The 19,363-nt window shown below is 54.8% G+C and overlaps 6 protein-coding genes across 6 annotated transcripts; 3 read left to right on the top strand and 3 right to left on the bottom strand.

The window, feature by feature from the left end:
• Positions 1-5,589: 5,589 nt before the first annotated feature.
• Positions 5,590-6,966, bottom strand: QC763_501620 (uncharacterized protein; the record flags this gene model as incomplete). Its single annotated transcript, XM_062912756.1, has 1 exon — positions 5,590-6,966. The coding sequence occupies one exon, from the start codon at positions 6,964-6,966 to the stop codon at positions 5,590-5,592; it is 1,377 nt and encodes a 458-aa protein (XP_062763890.1).
• A 253-nt stretch (positions 6,967-7,219) lies between these two features.
• On the bottom strand, positions 7,220-9,151 carry QC763_0080550 (uncharacterized protein). The gene is made up of 2 exons (XM_062906095.1): positions 8,433-9,151; positions 7,220-8,379 (listed from the first exon to the last, which is right to left on the bottom strand). Exons 1-2 carry the CDS (start codon positions 8,727-8,729, stop codon positions 7,420-7,422), a joined length of 1,257 nt encoding a protein of 418 aa, XP_062763889.1. The 5' UTR covers positions 8,730-9,151; the 3' UTR covers positions 7,220-7,419.
• Positions 9,152-11,116: 1,965 nt separating this feature from the next.
• Positions 11,117-12,154, top strand: QC763_501640 (uncharacterized protein; the record flags this gene model as incomplete). Its single annotated transcript, XM_062912757.1, has 1 exon — positions 11,117-12,154. The coding sequence occupies one exon, from the start codon at positions 11,117-11,119 to the stop codon at positions 12,152-12,154; it is 1,038 nt and encodes a 345-aa protein (XP_062763888.1).
• Positions 12,155-14,238: 2,084 nt separating this feature from the next.
• QC763_0080530 (uncharacterized protein) lies at positions 14,239-16,005 on the top strand (the record flags this gene model as incomplete). Its single annotated transcript, XM_062906094.1, has 2 exons — positions 14,239-15,799; positions 15,851-16,005. Exons 1-2 carry the CDS (start codon positions 15,574-15,576, stop codon positions 16,003-16,005), a joined length of 381 nt encoding a protein of 126 aa, XP_062763887.1. The 5' UTR covers positions 14,239-15,573.
• Positions 16,006-16,199: 194 nt separating this feature from the next.
• Positions 16,200-17,342, bottom strand: QC763_501650 (uncharacterized protein; the record flags this gene model as incomplete). Its single annotated transcript, XM_062912758.1, has 1 exon — positions 16,200-17,342. The coding sequence occupies one exon, from the start codon at positions 17,340-17,342 to the stop codon at positions 16,200-16,202; it is 1,143 nt and encodes a 380-aa protein (XP_062763886.1).
• A 448-nt stretch (positions 17,343-17,790) lies between these two features.
• QC763_501660 (uncharacterized protein) lies at positions 17,791-19,293 on the top strand (the record flags this gene model as incomplete). The annotated part of the gene is made up of 3 exons (XM_062912759.1): positions 17,791-17,933; positions 17,996-19,174; positions 19,239-19,293. Exons 1-3 carry the CDS (start codon positions 17,917-17,919, stop codon positions 19,291-19,293), a joined length of 1,251 nt encoding a protein of 416 aa, XP_062763885.1. The 5' UTR covers positions 17,791-17,916.
• Between the last annotated feature and the right edge of the window lie 70 nt (positions 19,294-19,363).

Below are 19,363 nucleotides of genomic sequence, written 5' to 3'. Positions count from 1 at the left end.
CTTCGTACCATGTTACAAGGCTTACTAGCAATCTTAAGAGGCCTACTCATAATGTTTTATGGCGCCTGCCTCAAGTTACAGTCCCCGATTGCTTATTTCATGACATGAGTTGATACGGCTGACGCGGCCAAGACCGTTGAAGCTTGCTTACATTTGCGTGACAGCAGTTCGGGGAGAGGCTTGACCATCTACCTATCTACTGGGAGCCCTGTGCCCGACGCCCTGATGGGTTATAAAACTGCCTGACCAGCTGGGATTGAGAATATGTATCAGTCCTCACTTGGTACACCACATCTTCCATGCGCAAACCCGTCCCCTGGAAACGCCACATGATGCCGTCCATCTCATTCCACAGGAAGAAGGCGCCCGTGTCATCTGTGAGTAGGTATGTATTGCCCTCACTGAGATCGGGCTTCACAATGATCGGCCTCAAGTCCATGTTGAACTGATTCGACAGACTCGGCGCGTCTTTGTCACAGCCCAGAGTTAGCAACTGGTACACTTGTACTGAGGGGGACACAGCGCTCAACTCACCTGACCCTGCTTCAAAATAGAGGTCGAGCTGCATGTCCTTGGGGTCGTTTGACCAGAAAGATGTGTGGGGAATGCTGCCTCCGAGATCAACATAACGGGTCTCACCCGGAGTAGTGGATGAACCTGGAGTCTAGAGAGCCACAAGGGTCAGCTTGTCACCCTTTGCTTGAGATGACAGCATAGGTGTTGTGGGGAAAGTACTGACAGCCATGATTCACGGATATCGGGCGCGGGGAAGGTCGGTATTCGGTTCAGTTGAGACAGAAAAAGATCGCTGGGGGCAGCCAGCATAAGGTTTGTGGCAGGTGATGGAATACTTGCTTCAGGCAGTTTGTCAAAAAAAATTGATGGTGGATCAAGGAGGGGAGTCAACCACGAGATGACCTGTGAACAAATTGGTTTGAGCTTCCTTCCAAGACATCTTCTCGATTCATGTGGTTTTGACAGCTGGGATAGTGCCCTGCACGGCTTCCTCTTTTGGGCGTTTCAGCTACGAATGTCTTTGGGAACGAAACGTGGCACAAGTCTAGATTGCAATAGTGGAAAATTGGAACAGGACTGCGCTACTGATTGCTGTCGGGGAAGCGGACCTCATGCACGGGACAAAGACTAGGCCGTGTTTTTTCCTTCAGCTCGTGCAGAGCCGCCAGCCAACACTTGCCCCACTTCAAATGTCCAAAACACATCGTGGACAACATCATGGCGACGGCATCGCAGAATCAAGCCCTTGAAAGATAATCAATGCACCTTTCAGCTACCTTCGAGGGCCTGTCGATGCATACTCTGGGCATAGTGAGTGATGGTCTCTCGTCCACGACATGCCAAGTGCAAAGAACTTCTTTTATCAACCGACACGAGGGTACAAACAACAAGTCGACGAGGTGTAATGACAAGACGACAGGGCTTTTAAGTTAGCAAGACAGGCTTCATTTCAAGTATTCATGGCTTGATAGTTGTATCATGTACATGTTCCCTTGTACCTTATTCTTTGGCTGCACCCTCCATCCAGACACCGCACTGGCGCTTGTACCATCATCCTGGCTGCTGACCGGGGTTGACAAAAGGATAAACATGACAAGATTCCAACACGAGCTATCCTCCATAGAATTGAGAGCTGTCCTTCAGCAGTGAGGCAGGTTTGAGCAGTGACCCATACACACACAGACACCCTCCAAGATGGCCAACTTCAACTGGAATGCGTTCCGCATCTTTGACGGCCCTTGCACCCTCGGTCCAAACATCTTCCAAAACCAAAACAACGTTCGGGCTTCCGCTGGCGTATTCCACACCTGGATCAACGACCTTCACAACCAGCTCGCCCAGCAGGCCCCCTGTGGTATTCCTCCAGCTCGAACACAGGATGTTATCAATCTGTTGAACGCTTTTTTTCCCCAAGTCCAACCAAACGAACCACCTGCTTTCATCGACGTTCGGTATACTCAGCAACAATTGCCAAATGTTGGTTGTACAGCGAATCCCATCACCGTCACGTTCGCAAACGGCCAGCTTGACATTACTGATGGGCCGTCTGCTCTCGGCTACATCTTCAGCATCGCGCTCGCGCCAGAGGCCGGCCCAGCGCTGAGCGATGAATGGGATGAGCGCGTGTTACCGCTGCTGGCCTTTTACACGCGCTGCGTCTACCTCGCGTACGTCGCACGGGGAATACCAAATCCCAACGGGAATGGGAACATCATCTGGAACACAGCAAACGGCAATGTGCCCTTCATGACAGGCGCCATGTACTTTACCGATGCCAACAACCAAATCCACGTGCTGCTCGGGAGCACCTACATCCCTGGCCGCACCGAAAACCCAGAGGCTGAGGCTTTGACCTGGGCAAAGCAGAAGATGATGAACCAGTGGAGGGCCACCGGCGTCCTCGACCCGGCTCTGCAGTTCTACCAACCCCCCAGGGCCACACCACCACCCACACACCCCGTGGCGCCCATCCTAATGGAAAGTCTTTGCAGAGGCATTCTTAAAATACTCCAGAACCAGACGCTTCAGCTTCCCAACAGACTCCTATCCCAGCTGCCCAACCATATTCCTGCTCTGCCCACCAACAATGCCCCCTGGCAGACCATCAACCCAACCCTCGTCACCAACACCTTCAACGCCGCCGTCGTTGCACTGACGGGAGCCCTCAACCCCCCTCAGGCCGTCCTACCTCTCCCACGGGCCGACATCTGGGACAAGCGACCGCCCGGACCTGATCTAGCCGGGCAGATCCGTGCCGCTCTCGCCGGCGTATACCATGTGAGATGGGCCGCCGGCTACAATCGAAACTTGCCAGCCATTGATGTCGCCTTCAAGGCCGTATTTGACATCTACTTTGTGCCTCATTTATTCCCAATCTTGGCCCCTCCCGGCGTAGGACCCAACGCCCAGGCACAAGAAGTCACACCCAACATACCCATCTACCAAGCCCAATGTCTGGCTGTTTTTACGGCACTGTATGTGCGGAACCGTGACACCATTCTCGACATGCTCGACCGGCTGCACTACTGGGCCACCACCGACGACGACGCGCTCGCCTACGGCGGGCCCAACGTCCAGCGCTACGGTCGTTGCTGTGAAACATATTCCGTCGCTGGCCTCATGTAAGTCTCTCCCGACATTACCTTGTATATCCATCTTGTCACAGTCTCCCACGCCAAGCGCTACTGTCCCGCCAGTCTCATTCAGACCAGTGAGCTACAGGCCGGGCAGGATCCGTGCCGTAGCCTTGGTCTTCTTCTTTGGCCAGCTTTTCCCTCTCTTCACCCCATCCCCCTGCACATCGATTCATTCACTAACCCAACGGCGCGCACCTAGGCCAGGATATGTTCCCACCCGGGACCTCCCCGCCGGACCTGACAACCCACAGCCCCCCCAAAATCCGCCGGTGCCCCCATCCCAAGTTCGCGGCTTCGCCTTCCAAACCCGCGAATTCCGTGACCCCCGCCCGACCCCCCTTGCCAACAATGACAACTTCACCGGCGCCCAGCTCAACGCTCTCCACACCGCTCAAGGCGCAAACAACATCTACCGCCGCCCCTGCCGCAACTGCAAGGCCCTCCTGCCGTGGTTTGACGTGCCTATCAACAATAGCCTGCAGCAGGCGTACTATGATGATTTGAACGTGTTGGATCCACAAGCTGCGGTCAATGTGCCTGATGATCCGCTGTTGTGACGGACCAGGTACTTGATGTGGGTTTTGATAAGGATTAGGTATGAAGGATGGATGCATAGTGGGCCTCCAAAGAGAGTTAATAGGCATTGGAAGATAGTCAACAGGCCATTAAAGATGGTTGACGGACCTTTCCAAATGGTTCTTGGGCATGGAAAGATAATTAGTAGACCATTGAAAAGAGTTTGTACGCCTCCCAAAACAACCCATGAGCGTTTAACTTTAGTAAAGTGGCCTGAAATATATGCGTGTTGGGTCTTTGAAGATGAGAAAGGTAGATCACAAATGTCACGAGGTGTCTGCTGCATCATGTCTGGCACTGTGGGCGACCGTGAACCGTCAGGTAAGTCAGATCGTTGTTTCTTGATCGAGGTACCAGTAGCGATGAGTATACCCTTGGTAGGAATTCGAGCGTCATACGGGTTATGAGTTATCAAGCTTTTCCAAGCCGGGGGGCCAAAGCCTGCCGACATCATCACGACTCTTGGCGAGACCACCATTGGAAAGTTGTTGCTAGGAGTGGCGCGCCAGCAATTGTAGAAAGATTGCTAACACGGCTCAAGATCGATGGTGGAGCAGCTGAGGTACTCCGGCACAGGGCTGCCAACCCCGGGCCTCGATCAAACATCCGTGTCCCCTCCTAATATTTCCTTCCTGTTCTCGACATGATCAACATGAAGGGCTCCCCTCCATCTCTTGCCACATATGCTCCGAATGATCGGCTACGAACATCAACGGCGTCAGGAATTATATTAAGCTTGCACCCAGCACTCTAGTGCCGACAAGCAACATTACCCTCCACAGGGCCCACGACGGGTGTGTCAGAGTTTGTATCAAGCATGTCTGAGCTTGTACCGAGCACAGACAACTTACAAGTCATCACCGACCCGCTCGCTCTAGCGATATTCATGGGAAGAAAAAGACACGCAAAACACGGCACCGCCTAGTGGAGAGTCATCGAAAGAAATACACAAAGTGACATCACCGCAGCCACAGGTACCGGCTAACCAGAGAAAGCTCCAGATTAAAACCCCCTCCCCCGACAACAAATCCCCCTCCCCCCCTCAACCCGATCCCAACCGCCTCCAATCCGTGGCCCTCCCTCAATCAAGCACTCAAAACACCATTCAAAATCTCCGACCTCCACCACGTCCCCTCCGCCGCCTTCCCACCACTCGCCTGCCTCCTCTTCCGTTCAAAGCCCAAACCCCCAAAGTCAACACTACCTCATCCATCTGAGCCTGTGTCGACCCCCTCACCAAGTCAATCCTCCCCTCGATAATACTTTTTCGTTCCCCCCGGAACCATAACCTTGCCCGCCGTGTCAGTCCCAAAAAACTGCGCAATCACGTCCTGCTCCCTTCCCACGGGTGTTGGGACAAATGCGCCGGATGAGGGGCCAGAACCTGAAATGGCTCACGTGAGCCTGTGGCCTGGGAGGAGGGAAAAGGAGACGAAATTGGAGTCGACTAGATAGTTATATGGACCGAGGGAGGCGGAGAGTTTTTGAGGGAGAGGGTGGGGAAGGAGGCCGTTGCGATGGATGGGGAGGGGGAGGAAGGTGGGCTGCGAGTGAGGGAGAAGCAGGAGGCGGTGGGATTGTAGGTTAGGGTGTAGCAGGGTTGGGATGGGTATATGTAATCAGTGTATGTGAGGTCATGGTGGCTTTCCGTCAGCACAGATAGGTCACCAAATATGAGACGCGTTGGACTTGCAGTGGGGTCTCCAAATGCCCTGCTGCAACCCTAACCCACGAGATTCAAGTCAATGTGCATATAAACCGCTGAAATACATCACCGGAGGGCTCATATATGTTAAGCACAACCCCAAAGCATCACCCCTTGGGCGTGGGATGGGAAGAAACACTTCCAGCCCCACTATCCTTAGCGCAGTGTGGCCCTGGAAGCCTGAATATCTCGCACTCTTCTCTCAACATCAGGTCCTCTCGCCCCTAGAAACCCAAGGTCCATATTCTCAAACAACCCTCCCTTCACAAGTCCCTTCAGATTCGACTCCAGCGCCTTCTTGAACTCTTCGACCTCTGCGTCATCCTCAACATTGAGCACAGGCAACGAATGCCCCATCAGTCGCATCTGCAGCCCCGCCAAGCCCCCCGTCAGAAGAAAATCGTCAAAATACACCCCCCCAGCAATCACCGGCGCAGCTGTCTTCTTGCCCTCCAGTATCTCGGCTGGAAGATTCGGATTGTTGCAAACAGCCCTCACCATTCCAACACCATCCACACTCTGCAGCGCGTCCGCCATGCCCTTGGCAGTCCTGAAACCCCCAGTCACATAGACCTTGGTCTTGTTCAGGCGCGGCGCAATCTTTTCTGCGAAATCCAAAAAGAATGCCTCCCGGGCTTTGGTCGACTCTCGCCTGTGCGCCAGCGCCATTTCCTCGTATGTTCCGCCGCTGAGCTCCACAAAGTCGAAGCCTGCCTTCTCCAAGATCTCGCACAGCTCGGACGCCTCCTCGACGGTGAACCCATCGGCTTGGAACTCGACGCTGTTGATCTTGATGGCGAGAATAAAGCCCTTTCGACATTGCTCCCTGATGCCAGCGGCAATCTCGGTGATGATCCTCGCCCGGTTGGCAAGGGACCCGCCATAAGCGTCAGTGCGGAGGTTGGTGGTCAAGGACAAGAATTGTGCGATGAGGTACCCGTGGGCACCGTGAAGCTGGACTCCGTCCCAGCCTGCTTTGTCGAGGTACACCGCCGCATGGACAAAGGCCGCCACGGTCGATCGGATCTCCTCGATGGTGGCAGCACGCGGTTTGCCAAAGGTTGCACCAAACATGTCGACGAGCAGTTGAACGTCAGAGGCTGAGATGGGATTGGGTTGCAGGGCGTAGATGCATTGGCGGCCGGGATGGTTGACTTGGCCGATGAAGAGAGACCCATGTTCTCTTCCGACAGATCCCAGACGGCGGAATCCTTCGAAGCGGGGACCGTCAAGCGGTGCGTCGACGGGGATGATCATGTTACCGGGGCCCTCGAGGTGGTCAGGGTCGATGAGGATGTTGCCGGTTACGATTGTGCCGAAGCCGCCTGACGCCCAGGTACCGTACAGCCGGAACAGTTCATCGTTGGGAATGCCGCTGGAGAGCCTGTCGTTTGGGTCATAGGTGGCTACCTTTTCGGTGGCGGCCGACTTGAGAAAGCGGTTAGGCGCTGTCCGGCCAGAAAACTCGAAGGGAAGAGGGGAACCCAGCGGAGAGGGGTCGGCAATGACGGGAGAAGGCCCCGTAGCGGTCATGTTCACAGCAAGTCAACCAGAGTCTGATGACTTTAGCGTTTCCAGAAGTTGCGGCAGAGATGAAGGGGCAGTTGACAAATCCAAGAGGTTTGTTACGCCCACACATTGCTCTGCCGTGTGGTCTGCTAACGTGGCGGCTTGAAGTCCATTTAGGCATGGCCAAGATTACCACCTTGCGCCTTGCAGCTGGCCAAGCACGGCATTACGACTACATCGAGGATGGACCTAGGCCGGGAATACGAGGGTTTGACCACGAGAGAATCGATTCCCATAACTCTATCGACGATAACAAGTACAATTACAGGAAACCGGACACTGAAGGAGCGACGACCAACAACAATTCTTCCCCCTTCTCCATCCTCCCGAAAGAAGCCGCATTGAAGTCATGACTAGGCGATAGAAGAAAATCCAGAAACACGCAAACGAAACAACCCAAGACCCAGCGGCTCATGCTTAGGCACCACCGGCGTTGTAAGCACGGCGGTTCCAGCTGCCCTTGGGGTCCCCGATACTACCGGTGACAGCCGCACCAAGAATTCGGTTGGTCACAGCAGGGGAGCCCGACAGGTTCTCCTTGGCGATGAAGTAAGCGGCGAGACCGGCAACGTGGGGAGCAGCCATGCTGGTGCCGTCCATGTACCAGGTGGCAGTGTTGCTGGTATGGTAGGCGCTGAGGACGGAGACACCAGGGGCGAAGATGTCGACGAGGTTGCCCCAGTTGGAGAACCAGGCGCGATATCCAGTACCGTCAATGGCACCGACGGTGATGGCAGAGGGAGCCGAGGCAGGGGAATAGTTGGCACTGTTGGCGTTGCTGTTACCGGCAGACACAACCACGGTGAGGCCAGCATCAGTGGCCCCCTTGACAGCAGCGTTGACGGAGGCAGTGTAGCCACCACCGAGAGAAATGTTGATGACGGCCTTCTTGGCGATGCCGCGGGCCTTGGCGTTGTTCACAACCCAGTTGAGGCCGGAGATCAGGCCGGACATGGTGCCGGAGCCGTTCTTGTCGAGGACCTTGACGGCGACAACGGTGGCCTTCTTCGCAACACCATAGGTCTTGCTGGCGATGGTGCCAGCAACGTGGGTGCCGTGGCCGTACTCGTCAGTGTTGGGGGATCCGGCGATGAAGTTGGCACCCCAGACGGCGCGTCCTTCGAACTCGACGTGGGTGGTGCGGATGCCGCTGTCAAGAACATAGACACGGATACCTTGGCCAGCGGTGTTGTCGTAGTAGTAGCCGGAGTTCCAGGTGGAACGGCGCGAGATGCGAGCCAGGCCCCAAGCGGCGTGGAGTTGAGTGACATAGGCACGCTTCGCAAGCTGGTGCTTCTCTTCGACAGGGTCAGCGGCGACCCGAGGGGCGGCGACGGCGTTGATCTGGATCACGGTGTCCTTCTCGATGTATTCGATCTGGGCCGGTTGTCAGCATGACCTTTCCCAAGCTTGGGTCAGAGGCCACTCACCAAGTCGGAATCCCTCAGCTCCTTGAGTTCCGAGTCGGGAATCTCGGCAACGTATCCCGAAAGGCCGTCGATGTTGATGGACTCAACAACGCCCTTCTTGTTCTTCTTCTTGGCCTTGTTGGTGATGTCGGACTCGTGCTTCTTCTTTCTTCCAGCGTCGGCGTTGGCCTTGTACTTGACGATGTACTTTTCGGGCACAACAATGTCGGCCGAGATGCCATCGTTCTTAATCGGAACGGCGGCCAATGCCAGGCTTAGAAGGCCGGTGAGACCAAGGAGGGTCGCGTTGAGCTTCATGGTTGCGGTGGTGCTGGCTGCAAACGAGAGGCAGTGAAGCTGTTGATCGAAGGACGAACTGCCGCGTTATCGAGCGAGCTGCTGCTGAAGAAAAGACACCAGAAGGATTGACGAGGGACACGGCATCTTATATCCTCAAGTTTCTTCTGCTCGCTGCTCCTCGATATTGATCTGGATGCGGTCATACTGCAAAGCCTCATCACCACCGTCGGGTTTGGCCAGTCCCAAGTCAGCCTGCCAGGTCATGATGCTGGGACCCCTGGATGACAACACTGATGATGGCGTTCAATGGCGTCGGTATTTCAGCCTCGAAGCTTTCCAAAGAGGGACCGCCGCTATTTGAATGCCGAAAAGAGACTGGCCAAAAGCGAGGTTTTGCTGGCGATGGGGTCCAGACGGCTTAAACCCTGTACTGACCGCTGCGAGCGTGGCTGTTGTCGGTGTGTTTGTTGACAGCCCTACGGCGCTACCTGAGCTTTGCGCTTCTCACCTGACGTCGGGGTCGCCATTGGTTCTGGCCCGACACCATGGCTTGACGCTTTGCTGTTTTCTGCGAGCTCACCCTCACTTGCAATTTCCTTTTCGGACATGGTGAAGAACTGCACGAATGTCAACGCAGTGGGCGCTGTTAGTTTTCTGACAATTCATCAGCGCTTCAACGCATGGCGCGATCTATCGAATCCGTTGTGAGGAGTCAAAGGCTTGGCAGTCTTGCAGTCTTGCGGTCTGGAACCTGATCGCCCACAAACCGTTTGGACCCGAGCATTTGGCACGGATTGCAGATCATGATCTTGATGGCCAAGGTTGCTCCAGTGCTTGATCTAAACCAAGCTTTTCTGTCCCACTTGGCACCACATGGTCTTCTGCCAACGCAGTCTTTTGGCTGAAGATGCGGGGTGTGTTAGGGGTTCAGGGGCTGAAGCCAACGGGCAGGGTTGGTACCTGAGGGCTGAGCCGCCTTCCCCGATCTGTCATTTTAACGAGATTAGTTTTGTTGCCGCTCAGCTGTCATATTGACTTCGCCCCTGCATGTGGTCCCTACAGCGGCGGAAGAAACACGGAGCGAGCGAGGTGTTGTCCAGTGGTATGCCGTGGATGTTTACCCGTTTGTCAATGCCGTCTCTCATGGCGGCGGCGGTGGAGCCCAGCCGGATCTCGGACTCTTCTTTGGACGACTGTTGAAGAAGCCTGACCCGAAGACTATGATGTGGTTTTGGGGTGTGTTCGACAGCCTTCGGTGTAGGGGAGTTGGTCTTTTTCGACGGCATGCAGAAGTCAAGAGGGAAATGGGCAGTGATACATTCAACCAAGCGTCCTTTGTGACGGTAGCATATAGCTGATGTTCAGTACAGGCAACGAACAAGTACGATACTCCATGATACCAATATCACCAATACTGTTGCGAAAAGCAGACCGACTTGAAGGGAACAGAATCGGGCATCTTCGAGTCCTGGACTGGCACATCTGGAAAGAACACCCCCGAAAAGCACTACAATGCTCAACATCACGGCGGAAGCTTACACCAACTGGCTCAGCCGCCCTCGATTCAAGCCAGCCGTACAATATGTCATCTCCGACCTGACCATTCGTTCAAACGAACATCATTATCAATCAGCGGTCGGCTGCCTCCACCTTCTTCTGTCTATGATGAACGTCGTGATACTTCGGAGTTGAACCTGATCACTCAGCCTCGAGCTGCCCGACGGCGGGAGGTACCAGACATCGACATACCAGTCGCTAGATCTTTGCTGTTGACCCATTGGCGGCCTCTCTATGATGCATGATGAGGATTGATCTAGAGAAATGTGTCGGTCTCCCAATGTTGGGGGGACCGTCTGGTTCAGCTCTGAGTCGAGAATTCTACAACAAAGTATGATGATGGTTGGGGACGCATCTGACCCTGTATACAATGGGCCAGTATCTGATTCTTTGACACCATTTACACCTCAGGGAACCACGCACTGTATTGCGGGCATGGCTCGACGTGGCCGTTGGGTACAAGACGCGCCGAGTGTCTGGTGAGAATGGCAATCCCTTTCAACATCAAGTGCCCATTCAACCTTGTTTTCTGCTAGGACAACGCACGTATTGCTCATGGTCCGCTTTCGGTAGGCAGAGAAGTTCTTTGTTGCCTCGTCTTGGAAGGTCGGATTAGGCAAGATGAGTGTGAGTAGGGTTCTGTGAGACGGGTCTTTGTCTCCATGTACTCGATAAAGCAATCAATGACTTGTTGACGGCGACATCATACTCAGGATCAAAACATCAAGACTGAGTTTATCGCTACAAGTGAACTGCCCCAGGAAAACATCTCCATATTCTCAACCGGCCAGGGACGGATCACGTGAGCAACTGTGACACTACGCTAGGTTTACTAGGCAGCCGCGACAATGGGGCCTAAAAAATCACCCACCAAACCCACGACGGGGAGACCTTCGTGGTATAAACCGGATTTTGTTTCGTCCCCGGTTCACAGCCCAGTCAAGATTGGAGCACGACCCAGTCTGCACGCACAACACGCTGCAACGCCAAACACTCAGAGGCAACAGCCAGGTGGAACGGCAACCCCAACTCCTTCCCATCCACTCCGTAACAACTTCAACGCCCGACCAGCTCCCGCCCGACCGACTCCCCCGGTTCAGCAGTCTATCGGCCCACCTTCTCTTGGTTTGAGGCGGCTGCAAGAAGCTGCAGCAAAAGCCAAGGCTGAACTGCTTGCCAAGCAAGCTGTTGCCAGCCAACGCATCACATCTGTGCTAGATCCGAATTTGTTGCACAGCAAGCCACAACCTCGGACTGTTACGACAACACCTCAGATTGTCAAGCCAACGCCTCAGATTGTCAAGCCAACACCCCAAACCGTCAAGCCAGCACCCCAGAGTGTCAAGCCAACACTCCAGACTCTTAAGCCAGCACTCCCAATTACTACTACTCGACCACCACCTGCCGTCAAGCCACCATCCCCTCCTAGGCCACCATCACCGACCACCTCTTGGCCCCACCCGACTGTAGACCCGGTGCCGGTTCCCCCTACCACTGTCAGCACCCCAGGTGGCTCTAGTACGCAGGGCCCGCGGACAAAGCCTCCGATCAAGCCAATCCTCAAGAACCGTCCTACTAGTAATCAACCAACTGTAGGCCCGCCCCCCGATCCAGCAGCTGCAGTTATCGGCTTGGTGAATGCTATTGCGAGTAGCCCGGCTGTTCAAGGCACACCAAGCAGAGTTCCTGTGGCCACGACATATCTTGAAAAAGATCCTCTGAAGCCCGGCAGAAAGCACCCACCGGGTGAGAAGCCAGGAGCGAGTCCGTCGGGAGGTGTCGCAACCAGCACATCAACTTCATCATTTCTCGGAAAACCCCCAATAACACACGGGGGCAGGACAATCTCAACGAGTACCCAAAAGCGCAAGTTCCCAAGACTCTGAGGTGGTGCATGTGTCGATTAACATGACTGGCCACAGCAACCAAATTAAATCCCATTCTGCGCCCAACGTCGACGGCTGTCTCAAAGCCAACGAGGCTAGGACAGGCTGTACCAGCGCCCCTTCAACTAGAACGGCTTATCCCGCCCCCCGTACCGGCAAACCCGGCACCGACAGCGATAAAATCGCCACACGTGCCACCCTCGTTCCTAGCCTGGCCAGAACGCAAGATGAGCACCCGTGACCAGCTGCGCGCGGCCGCAGACCAGACCAAGCTCGTCCTCCCCAAGTATCTCACGGGACTCCAAGCCGACGGATCCTTGATGACAAAGGCGGCGAAAGCCCGCAAGTTTACTCTCGAGTCGTTTCCCCGTCTTGACCCCAACCTCTGCCCGAACTTTGCGCGAAAGGCCAAGATCAAAGTTGTGAATATGGACACTCTTGATGCTGCCATTCGGGAGATGGCCGTGCTCAAAACGGAGAACGACAGTCCTGCTCACAGTCCCCTCCCGGCGGTGATCAACTTTGCGAACGACAGCCGACCGGGTGGGGGTTGGGAGAACGGTGCCATGGCACAGGAGGAGGCGATTTGCTACCGGTCTAGTCTGTCGCTGAGCCTGAAGAGGGAGCTCTACCCCATCAGCCCGGACAAGTACACCGCCGCGGCGCTGTATTCGCCTTACGTTCTCGTCATCCGTGAGGCCGATGAAAGGGGCCACGGGCTGATCCCACTCCGGGACGTGGTAGCGGACCCGAAGGTGGTCTCTGTCCTTAGCGTTGCAGCTGTGCACTCCCCCCCGACGATGCAGATCAAGTATGACAAGCACGCCCCTGGCGAACCGCAGTTTTTCAGCTACTTTGCCAGGGACTTTGACAGGGACATGACGAAGAAGAAGATGAGGCTTGTGCTGAGGCTAGCGGCGGCGTACAGGCATAGGAGGATCATCTTGGGCGCGTTGGGGTGTGGGGTTTTCAAGAACCCGCCCGAGGATGTGGCGCACTGCTGGTTGGAGGTGTTGAGGGAGAAGGAGTTTGGGGGGGCGGGGAATTGGTGGAGGGGGGTGACGTTTGCGGTGTATGAGCCGAGGGTGGCGTATGAGGGGAATTTGGATATTTTTACGAGGGTGTTGGATGGAGAGGAGGTTTGATTTTGGGAGGGCGTGATGTGTGGATAGTGCCTAGAGATAGAACACAGGGTGTTCAATTTGAGACGTTCGTGTGAAAAGATACCTTTACTGCCGGTGCCTTTTTGGTCTCTCTGACCATTGTTGATCAAATTGATCAACATTTACTAGACACATGGCTCGCTCGAGCCATTGGCGGTTAAACACCTTCACTCCGCGAGGCTAGCCGTCGTCCATATCACCAGGTGCAGATACTGACGGCTTTCCACAAGTTGTCACACAACCTTCAACAGGACAGGGTACGCCGTTCAGCATACACTGTTCGCGCCGTCTGATCACCATCAAGATGAACAACCAACTCTCCCTCTCCAACCTCACGGTCCTGCTCTGGGCATGCCTCACCGCTGCCCAAGACTACATCATCCTTCATTTCCCACACGGACCTCCTCACCACCTGGAGAATCGCAACCGAGTTTGGATGGGAGGCAACCAAAAAGGTGGCAGGCATTACCTCCAAACCCTTCAACGGGGCATATGAGGCTGCCCCCTGAAATCAGGACAATCCAGATAGTCGACTCGGAGGATTTCATGATGGAACCTACTCTCTCCGTACCGAGGACGAATTGGCCCGACACGAAGAGGTTTTCAGAGGTTTGGACGAGGAACTGTTCAGCAAGATGACCCGGCTGGAGCACGTGTTTGTGGTATATAGCTACAGAAAGGAATACCGGCGCCAGGCCCTTTTGCAACCGGGAATGATCAAGACCGTCAGCGAGCGCCGCGACCTCCTCTTCATCAGGGGCGACAGTTTGTGTGCACATGTTGCCCAGCGACGAGTGATTCATCGACTTTCGTGTTTCACGTGCCAAACTGAGGTGGAATGAATGATCAAGGGACCCAGAATATATCACGTGACGTTGCCGTAGCGTGCGTTTTGCCCACATGTGAACCTTGTTTTGTTCCCAGCATTTGCTCAACTTTTTCATCATCTTCTTCATCTTCATCTTCATCATCTTCATCGCCACGAGCTTGCGGCATCTCCCGGCCGAGATACGGCTCATGATATTCTCCAAACTCCCCGTCATACACCGTCCACTGTAAATTGGCGACGTTGCGAAGGATTCTGCTCGGCTTCAACCCGTCCACAGGCGCAAGAAATCCCCAAAGGCTTTCGAAAAGTCGAAGCGCCGCTACTTCACAGCCACACAGACCTTGTACTCGAAAACCAAGTTTGCCTTTTATGATATCCTGTGCTGTTTCAGCAACATTACCCACGAAGAAAGGTGTTGGATAAACCTTTACGAGATACGCGTTTTCCAGCAATCGATCTCTTCTTCACACAGATTGGGCCCAATGTAAGATTTGTACAACACATCGCCATCCACTTCCCATACAAACCTCCCTCTCAAATGATCCAGGAAACTATGATTTTTGGGACGAACTGTTTGGGCCTTTCCACGGGGCTTCCCTGGGGGCAAACGAGTCAGGTGGCGAATTTACCTCAAAGCCCTTCGATTTGCACATCAAAAGGCACCCGGGTTGTAGACAATCAGGTTGGTAGACTCGCAAGGATACGCAAGTGACTCACTCCACTCTGCCATTGGAACAGGAGCTGGACAGGCATTGGAAGCTGTTCAAGGGGCTGGAGGACAGTGTGTTGAGACGCATGACCAACCTGGAAGAGATTCGGGTGGTGTATCTTGATCCAGAGGATCCACACGACTATGATGGAATGCATACCGATTTCTCTGACACGCTCTCTGCCAAGTTTATCCCGCGACAAATTACCCAGCCACAAGTGGACGCGGCAGATTTACTACTTACTATCGGCGGAAATGGCAAAGCGACTTTGAGTTCACAGACCTCTAAACACAGAGTTTCAGGTTCAGACCGACATCCGACCCCTGCATTTTTGCGCGACTCATTGACGCGCTCGAAAGCCCCAAGACGAAACATGGACTCCTGCAAAACAAGCAAAAGAAAGACGCCACCAAACTGTCAAGATGTTTGGGGGAGCGCCACGTCGCCAAGCGATTGGTCTTGACGATCGGAGGACAAACCCGGGGAGGCGATGATCCGCTCGACTGGAGATGCCTGGGATTGGAGGCAAAGGGTTTCGGTGGTGGTATAAGTGGTGGTCATGTCTGGTTTTGCCTTCTCGTTTTCGGTTTCGCTTCTTCACCACACTCACTTCGTTCTCTTCTACGACGGCATTGACTGCTGGCCATCATCTCTTGTTCATATTGTTTGTCAATATCAGGTGCAGGACACCTCAGATCAAAACCCACACAACAAAAAATGCAACTTACAAGATCCCTCTCCACCGCGCTCGCGGCCCTTCTTTTGTCCAGCATCGCAACTGGACACCGCATCCCAGCCCAATCAGAAGAGCTCCAGCTCCGAGACGCTGCTCCCGTCGATGTCAACGAGACCGGAACGCCGCCTGTCATCCTCCCTGCTGACGACACGTTGTCGGCTGATGTGATTGTGGATGAAACCGAGCATGGGTCCCTAGTGGGTAGAGGTATGTTTTGTCTTGTTCCACGAGAAGCACAGGTTAGCTAACGTCGTCAAGCCGTTCACCCTCGTCAGCTTGGCAAGGGCAAAGGTGGAGGGAAAGGAAAGGGTGGTGGGAAAGGAAAGGGGGGAGCCAAAGGGAAGGGTGGTGGTAAAGGAAAGGGGGGCAAGGGCAAGGGAGGGAAGGGAAAGGGGGGAAAGGGCAAGGGTTGACAGCATAGGTAGTGTTGGACCGGGGAGGAGGGAAGCATATCCTGTTGATGAGGTGGTTGCTGGTGTGGACCTTATCGAGAACCGGACCTATGATTGATACGAGAGTGTTGAGATCAAAAGATAGTACACTTGACCACTGCAAACAAAAACTGCTGGACAAACAACATACATACTATGTGACTCCCCTCGGGCCGCTAGGCATTTACCATGGCCATGTAATCAACATTCGGCCTACCCGCTTCGGCTGCGCACGCCTCGCTGCCCGCACCTCCCACACTCGCACAAATCACCGCCGCCCCAGGCCAGGCACTCTCCACCCACGTCTCCATCAGCATGATCGCGTCGTCCTTTGCAATCTTCATCTCGGGAACCAGACCCGGCCTCAAGATTTGAGTCATCACCTGCGCCCACTCCCACGGCGCGTCTGCCCCCCCCGGCAAAGCATTAAAGTACTCCCACCCCATAATCCCCCCGATAACTCCCAGCTTCCCCCTCAGCTGCACAACAGTCCTGTTCAGCGAAACATGCTGATGCACACCCCGATCAGTCAACTGCCCGATGACAATCTTCTCCGGATCCCACCCCTCATCCACCGTCCTCTCAAAGTGAGACGTCGAATGCACCGACCCGAACCCATTATAGAACTGAGCATTATAAAAATCGATAAGGGATCCATAATCCCGTTCCAAAACCCGATAATCGAACCCGCTGAGCCCGCCCCACTCGTTGGTGAGCCCGCTCGCGACGGGGGCGAGGGTGATGATGAAATCGGGGCCAAAGTCCCACCGCAGACGGAGGATGAGACGGGCGATCCCCCCCTGGGACATGGGCTGCTCGACGTCGATGTCCAAGCCTTGGAGGCTGTACCGCCTGATGAAGGAGGCGAGCTGGCGGTAGTAGTGGTCAAAGGTGAGGTCGGAGGGGCTGTCGAGGGTGGAGCGGGAAAAGGAGCCGGGGGCTGCGCCGCCGATCATGCCCATTACCTTGACGCCTGAGGATCTCATGATGGAGGCTTCGGTCCAGAGGGTTTTGTACCGGGGGTGGGAGGGGAGGTGGTCGTTGAGGTGGAGGTGGCCGTTTTGGTGCATGTGGATGGAGCAGATGATTAGATGGGTGAGGGCGATGTGTTTGACTGTTACGAGGGGGAGCATGGAGATGGGGCGGCCTAGAGAGTCGTGGGTTGTTTGGAAGTAGAGGACCAGTCTGGGGATTTCCGATTGGTCTGGTGGGAGGAGGGCGGGTGCGAGGTTGTGGGACGCGGCCGCGGGACGGGGTGCTGCGGTGGTGATGGGGGCGAGTGATGCAAGCATCGCGGTGAAGAAAGATAGCCACCTCATCGTACATGCACTCGACGGTGTGATGCTGGGTAGGATGAATGAGTGAAGAATGAAAGAGTGTGAGGGCTTCCGTTTTTTATAAAATAAAATAGAAAAATTAAAATAAAAATTAAAAAAAACTAAAAAGAAAGTTGCATTTATGTGGTCACAAAGTTTTCACCAGTTGCTTTTGTGGCTTTTCCCCAAGGTTTCCACATGCTGTGAAGCCAATTCTTTCCGTAATCAGCTGTCTTTTTGCGGATGCTCACTGTACCTCCTGAACTCTTAGACTCCGTTTGTCTTGTGAAGGCAGGTCGACGTGATGGTCGTGAGTGGAAATCCCACATGAGGTCAGTGAGCTTAAAGTCCCACACCCTTTCTGTAGTAGTCGTAAAGGTTCTGGTGTTTGTCCTGCTTTGACATCGACAAAGCTGTCTAGCATATACGCCTGCAACTCCGTCATTGATAGGCTTCTATCCGCTGAGGTGTACCACGATGTGGTGGGTTGTAAGCAAAGGATGGCTGCGGATCTCCCTGCTTTCTCTCTTTGTCCACATCTGTCATGGGCCACACCCACCTCTGTTAGACTTGCAAAATGATGAAGATTCTCAAGTATAAGGCTCCCCCCTCTCCGTCCACTAAACGAGACGCTAATCTGTCACTTCCATCATCAGCACCCTTCACTTCATCTGCACACAGCAAGGACACCACACCCTTCTCACCATGGACCAACCACTTGGGAGCTTCGTCCCTCCCTACCTCATCTCCTTCCCCACCAACACAGTCAGCTTCATCCATGTCGGCCCCCAATCCGAATGGCACCGCCAGCAACGCCCCGACACTACCCTCTGTCGCCGTGCAAGCAAGGGTCATTTGTCTGTCTACTGCAACCTCGAGAAGGACCAGTCTCACGTCCTTCTCGCCATCTCCTTTCAGGAGGATGATCTCCCCTCCCTCAACCGCCAAGTGTACTACCACTACGTCGACAAAGACGACTCCATCATCGGCAACGGAACCCTCATCGAGATCACCTTCCAAAACTACCCCGAAGACATCGACACGGCCGACCGCTTGAAGAACAGCATCGCCTGGCGCATCCGCTTCAACAAGAAGCACATGGATGCCATCAAGTACATCCTCACCCAGGCCCGTTCCCAAACCGCCAACCTGCCCCGCGTCGCCGCGCTCCCCAAAGAAGACCGTGATCTTCTTTACCACTACATCCGCGCGACTCTGATTCCCCAGCCCGTCCCCCACGGACTCGCCGCCCTCGGCAAATGGCCCATCCGTCTCCCCACCACCTTGTCCACAAGCCCCTCCCTCGGCGCAAAGTCCGAGCCGGTCGCAGCCTCTGTCTACCACGACGCAGCGCAGGACCAAGTCGTCGAGGATACAGAGGAGGAAACTCCCAAGGCGATCAGATTGCGCGAAATGGAGCGGGAGCGCTACGCCAACAAGCCGCCTCCTTCCCCTCCTCCCCCCCGTCCTGCGTCTCCGTCTCCATGGCCTGCGCGGAGCAAGAACAACCACGTCCCTGGTCCGTCTCGTGAGGACGAGGAGTTTTATCAGAGTGTTATTGATGCCGCTACCACTCCCAAGAAGCCGGAGTTGTTTGTTGCTGCTCAGGATGCTGCTCCTACCCCTACGCCTGTGAGGAGGGGGAGGAGGGCGGAGGAGGATGATGCTTTTTGGGGCTCGCCTTTAGGGAAGCCGGGGCAGATGGCGTCGCGGAAGAAGGGGGGTTTGGCTCCGGGGTGTGGGGGGGCGACGGAGAGGAAGGTTTCGATGCAGGCTTTGGTGGGGAATGCCGAGGTTGAGGTGAGGTTTAAGGAGAAGGATGCGGATAAGATTTTGTGAGTGTTCTTGAACATCTACGATCGGTGGCGGTGATGGAGAATGCTGACTTGGTGATTACAGAAAGGCCATGGTCCCGAAGAAGGTGGAGAACTCCGGGGATGAGTTTACCGCTTGAATCGCGGTGGAGGCCCCGCCACGGTGGCTTCCCGGGGTTGATGATCAGGTTAGGGTGGTTTTTCTCTTGA

The sequence above is a fragment of the Podospora pseudopauciseta genome (genome assembly GCF_035222475.1).
Source record: "Podospora pseudopauciseta strain CBS 411.78 chromosome 5 map unlocalized CBS411.78m_5.2, whole genome shotgun sequence".
NCBI classification, from domain to species: Eukaryota; Fungi; Ascomycota; class Sordariomycetes; order Sordariales; family Podosporaceae; genus Podospora; species Podospora pseudopauciseta.
This window is presented reverse-complemented; position numbering and strand designations above follow the sequence as displayed.

Bases quoted from the DNA above. Each gene is read 5' to 3' on its own strand.
- QC763_0080550 (XM_062906095.1), bottom strand. From the start codon at position 8,729: ATGAAGCTCAACGCGACCCTCCTTGGTCTCACCGGCCTTCTAAGCCTG. The intron at 8,380-8,432 runs GTGAGTGGCCTC...CAACCGGCCCAG, and splicing joins AGCTGAGGGATTCCGACTTG to ATCGAATACATCGAGAAGGA.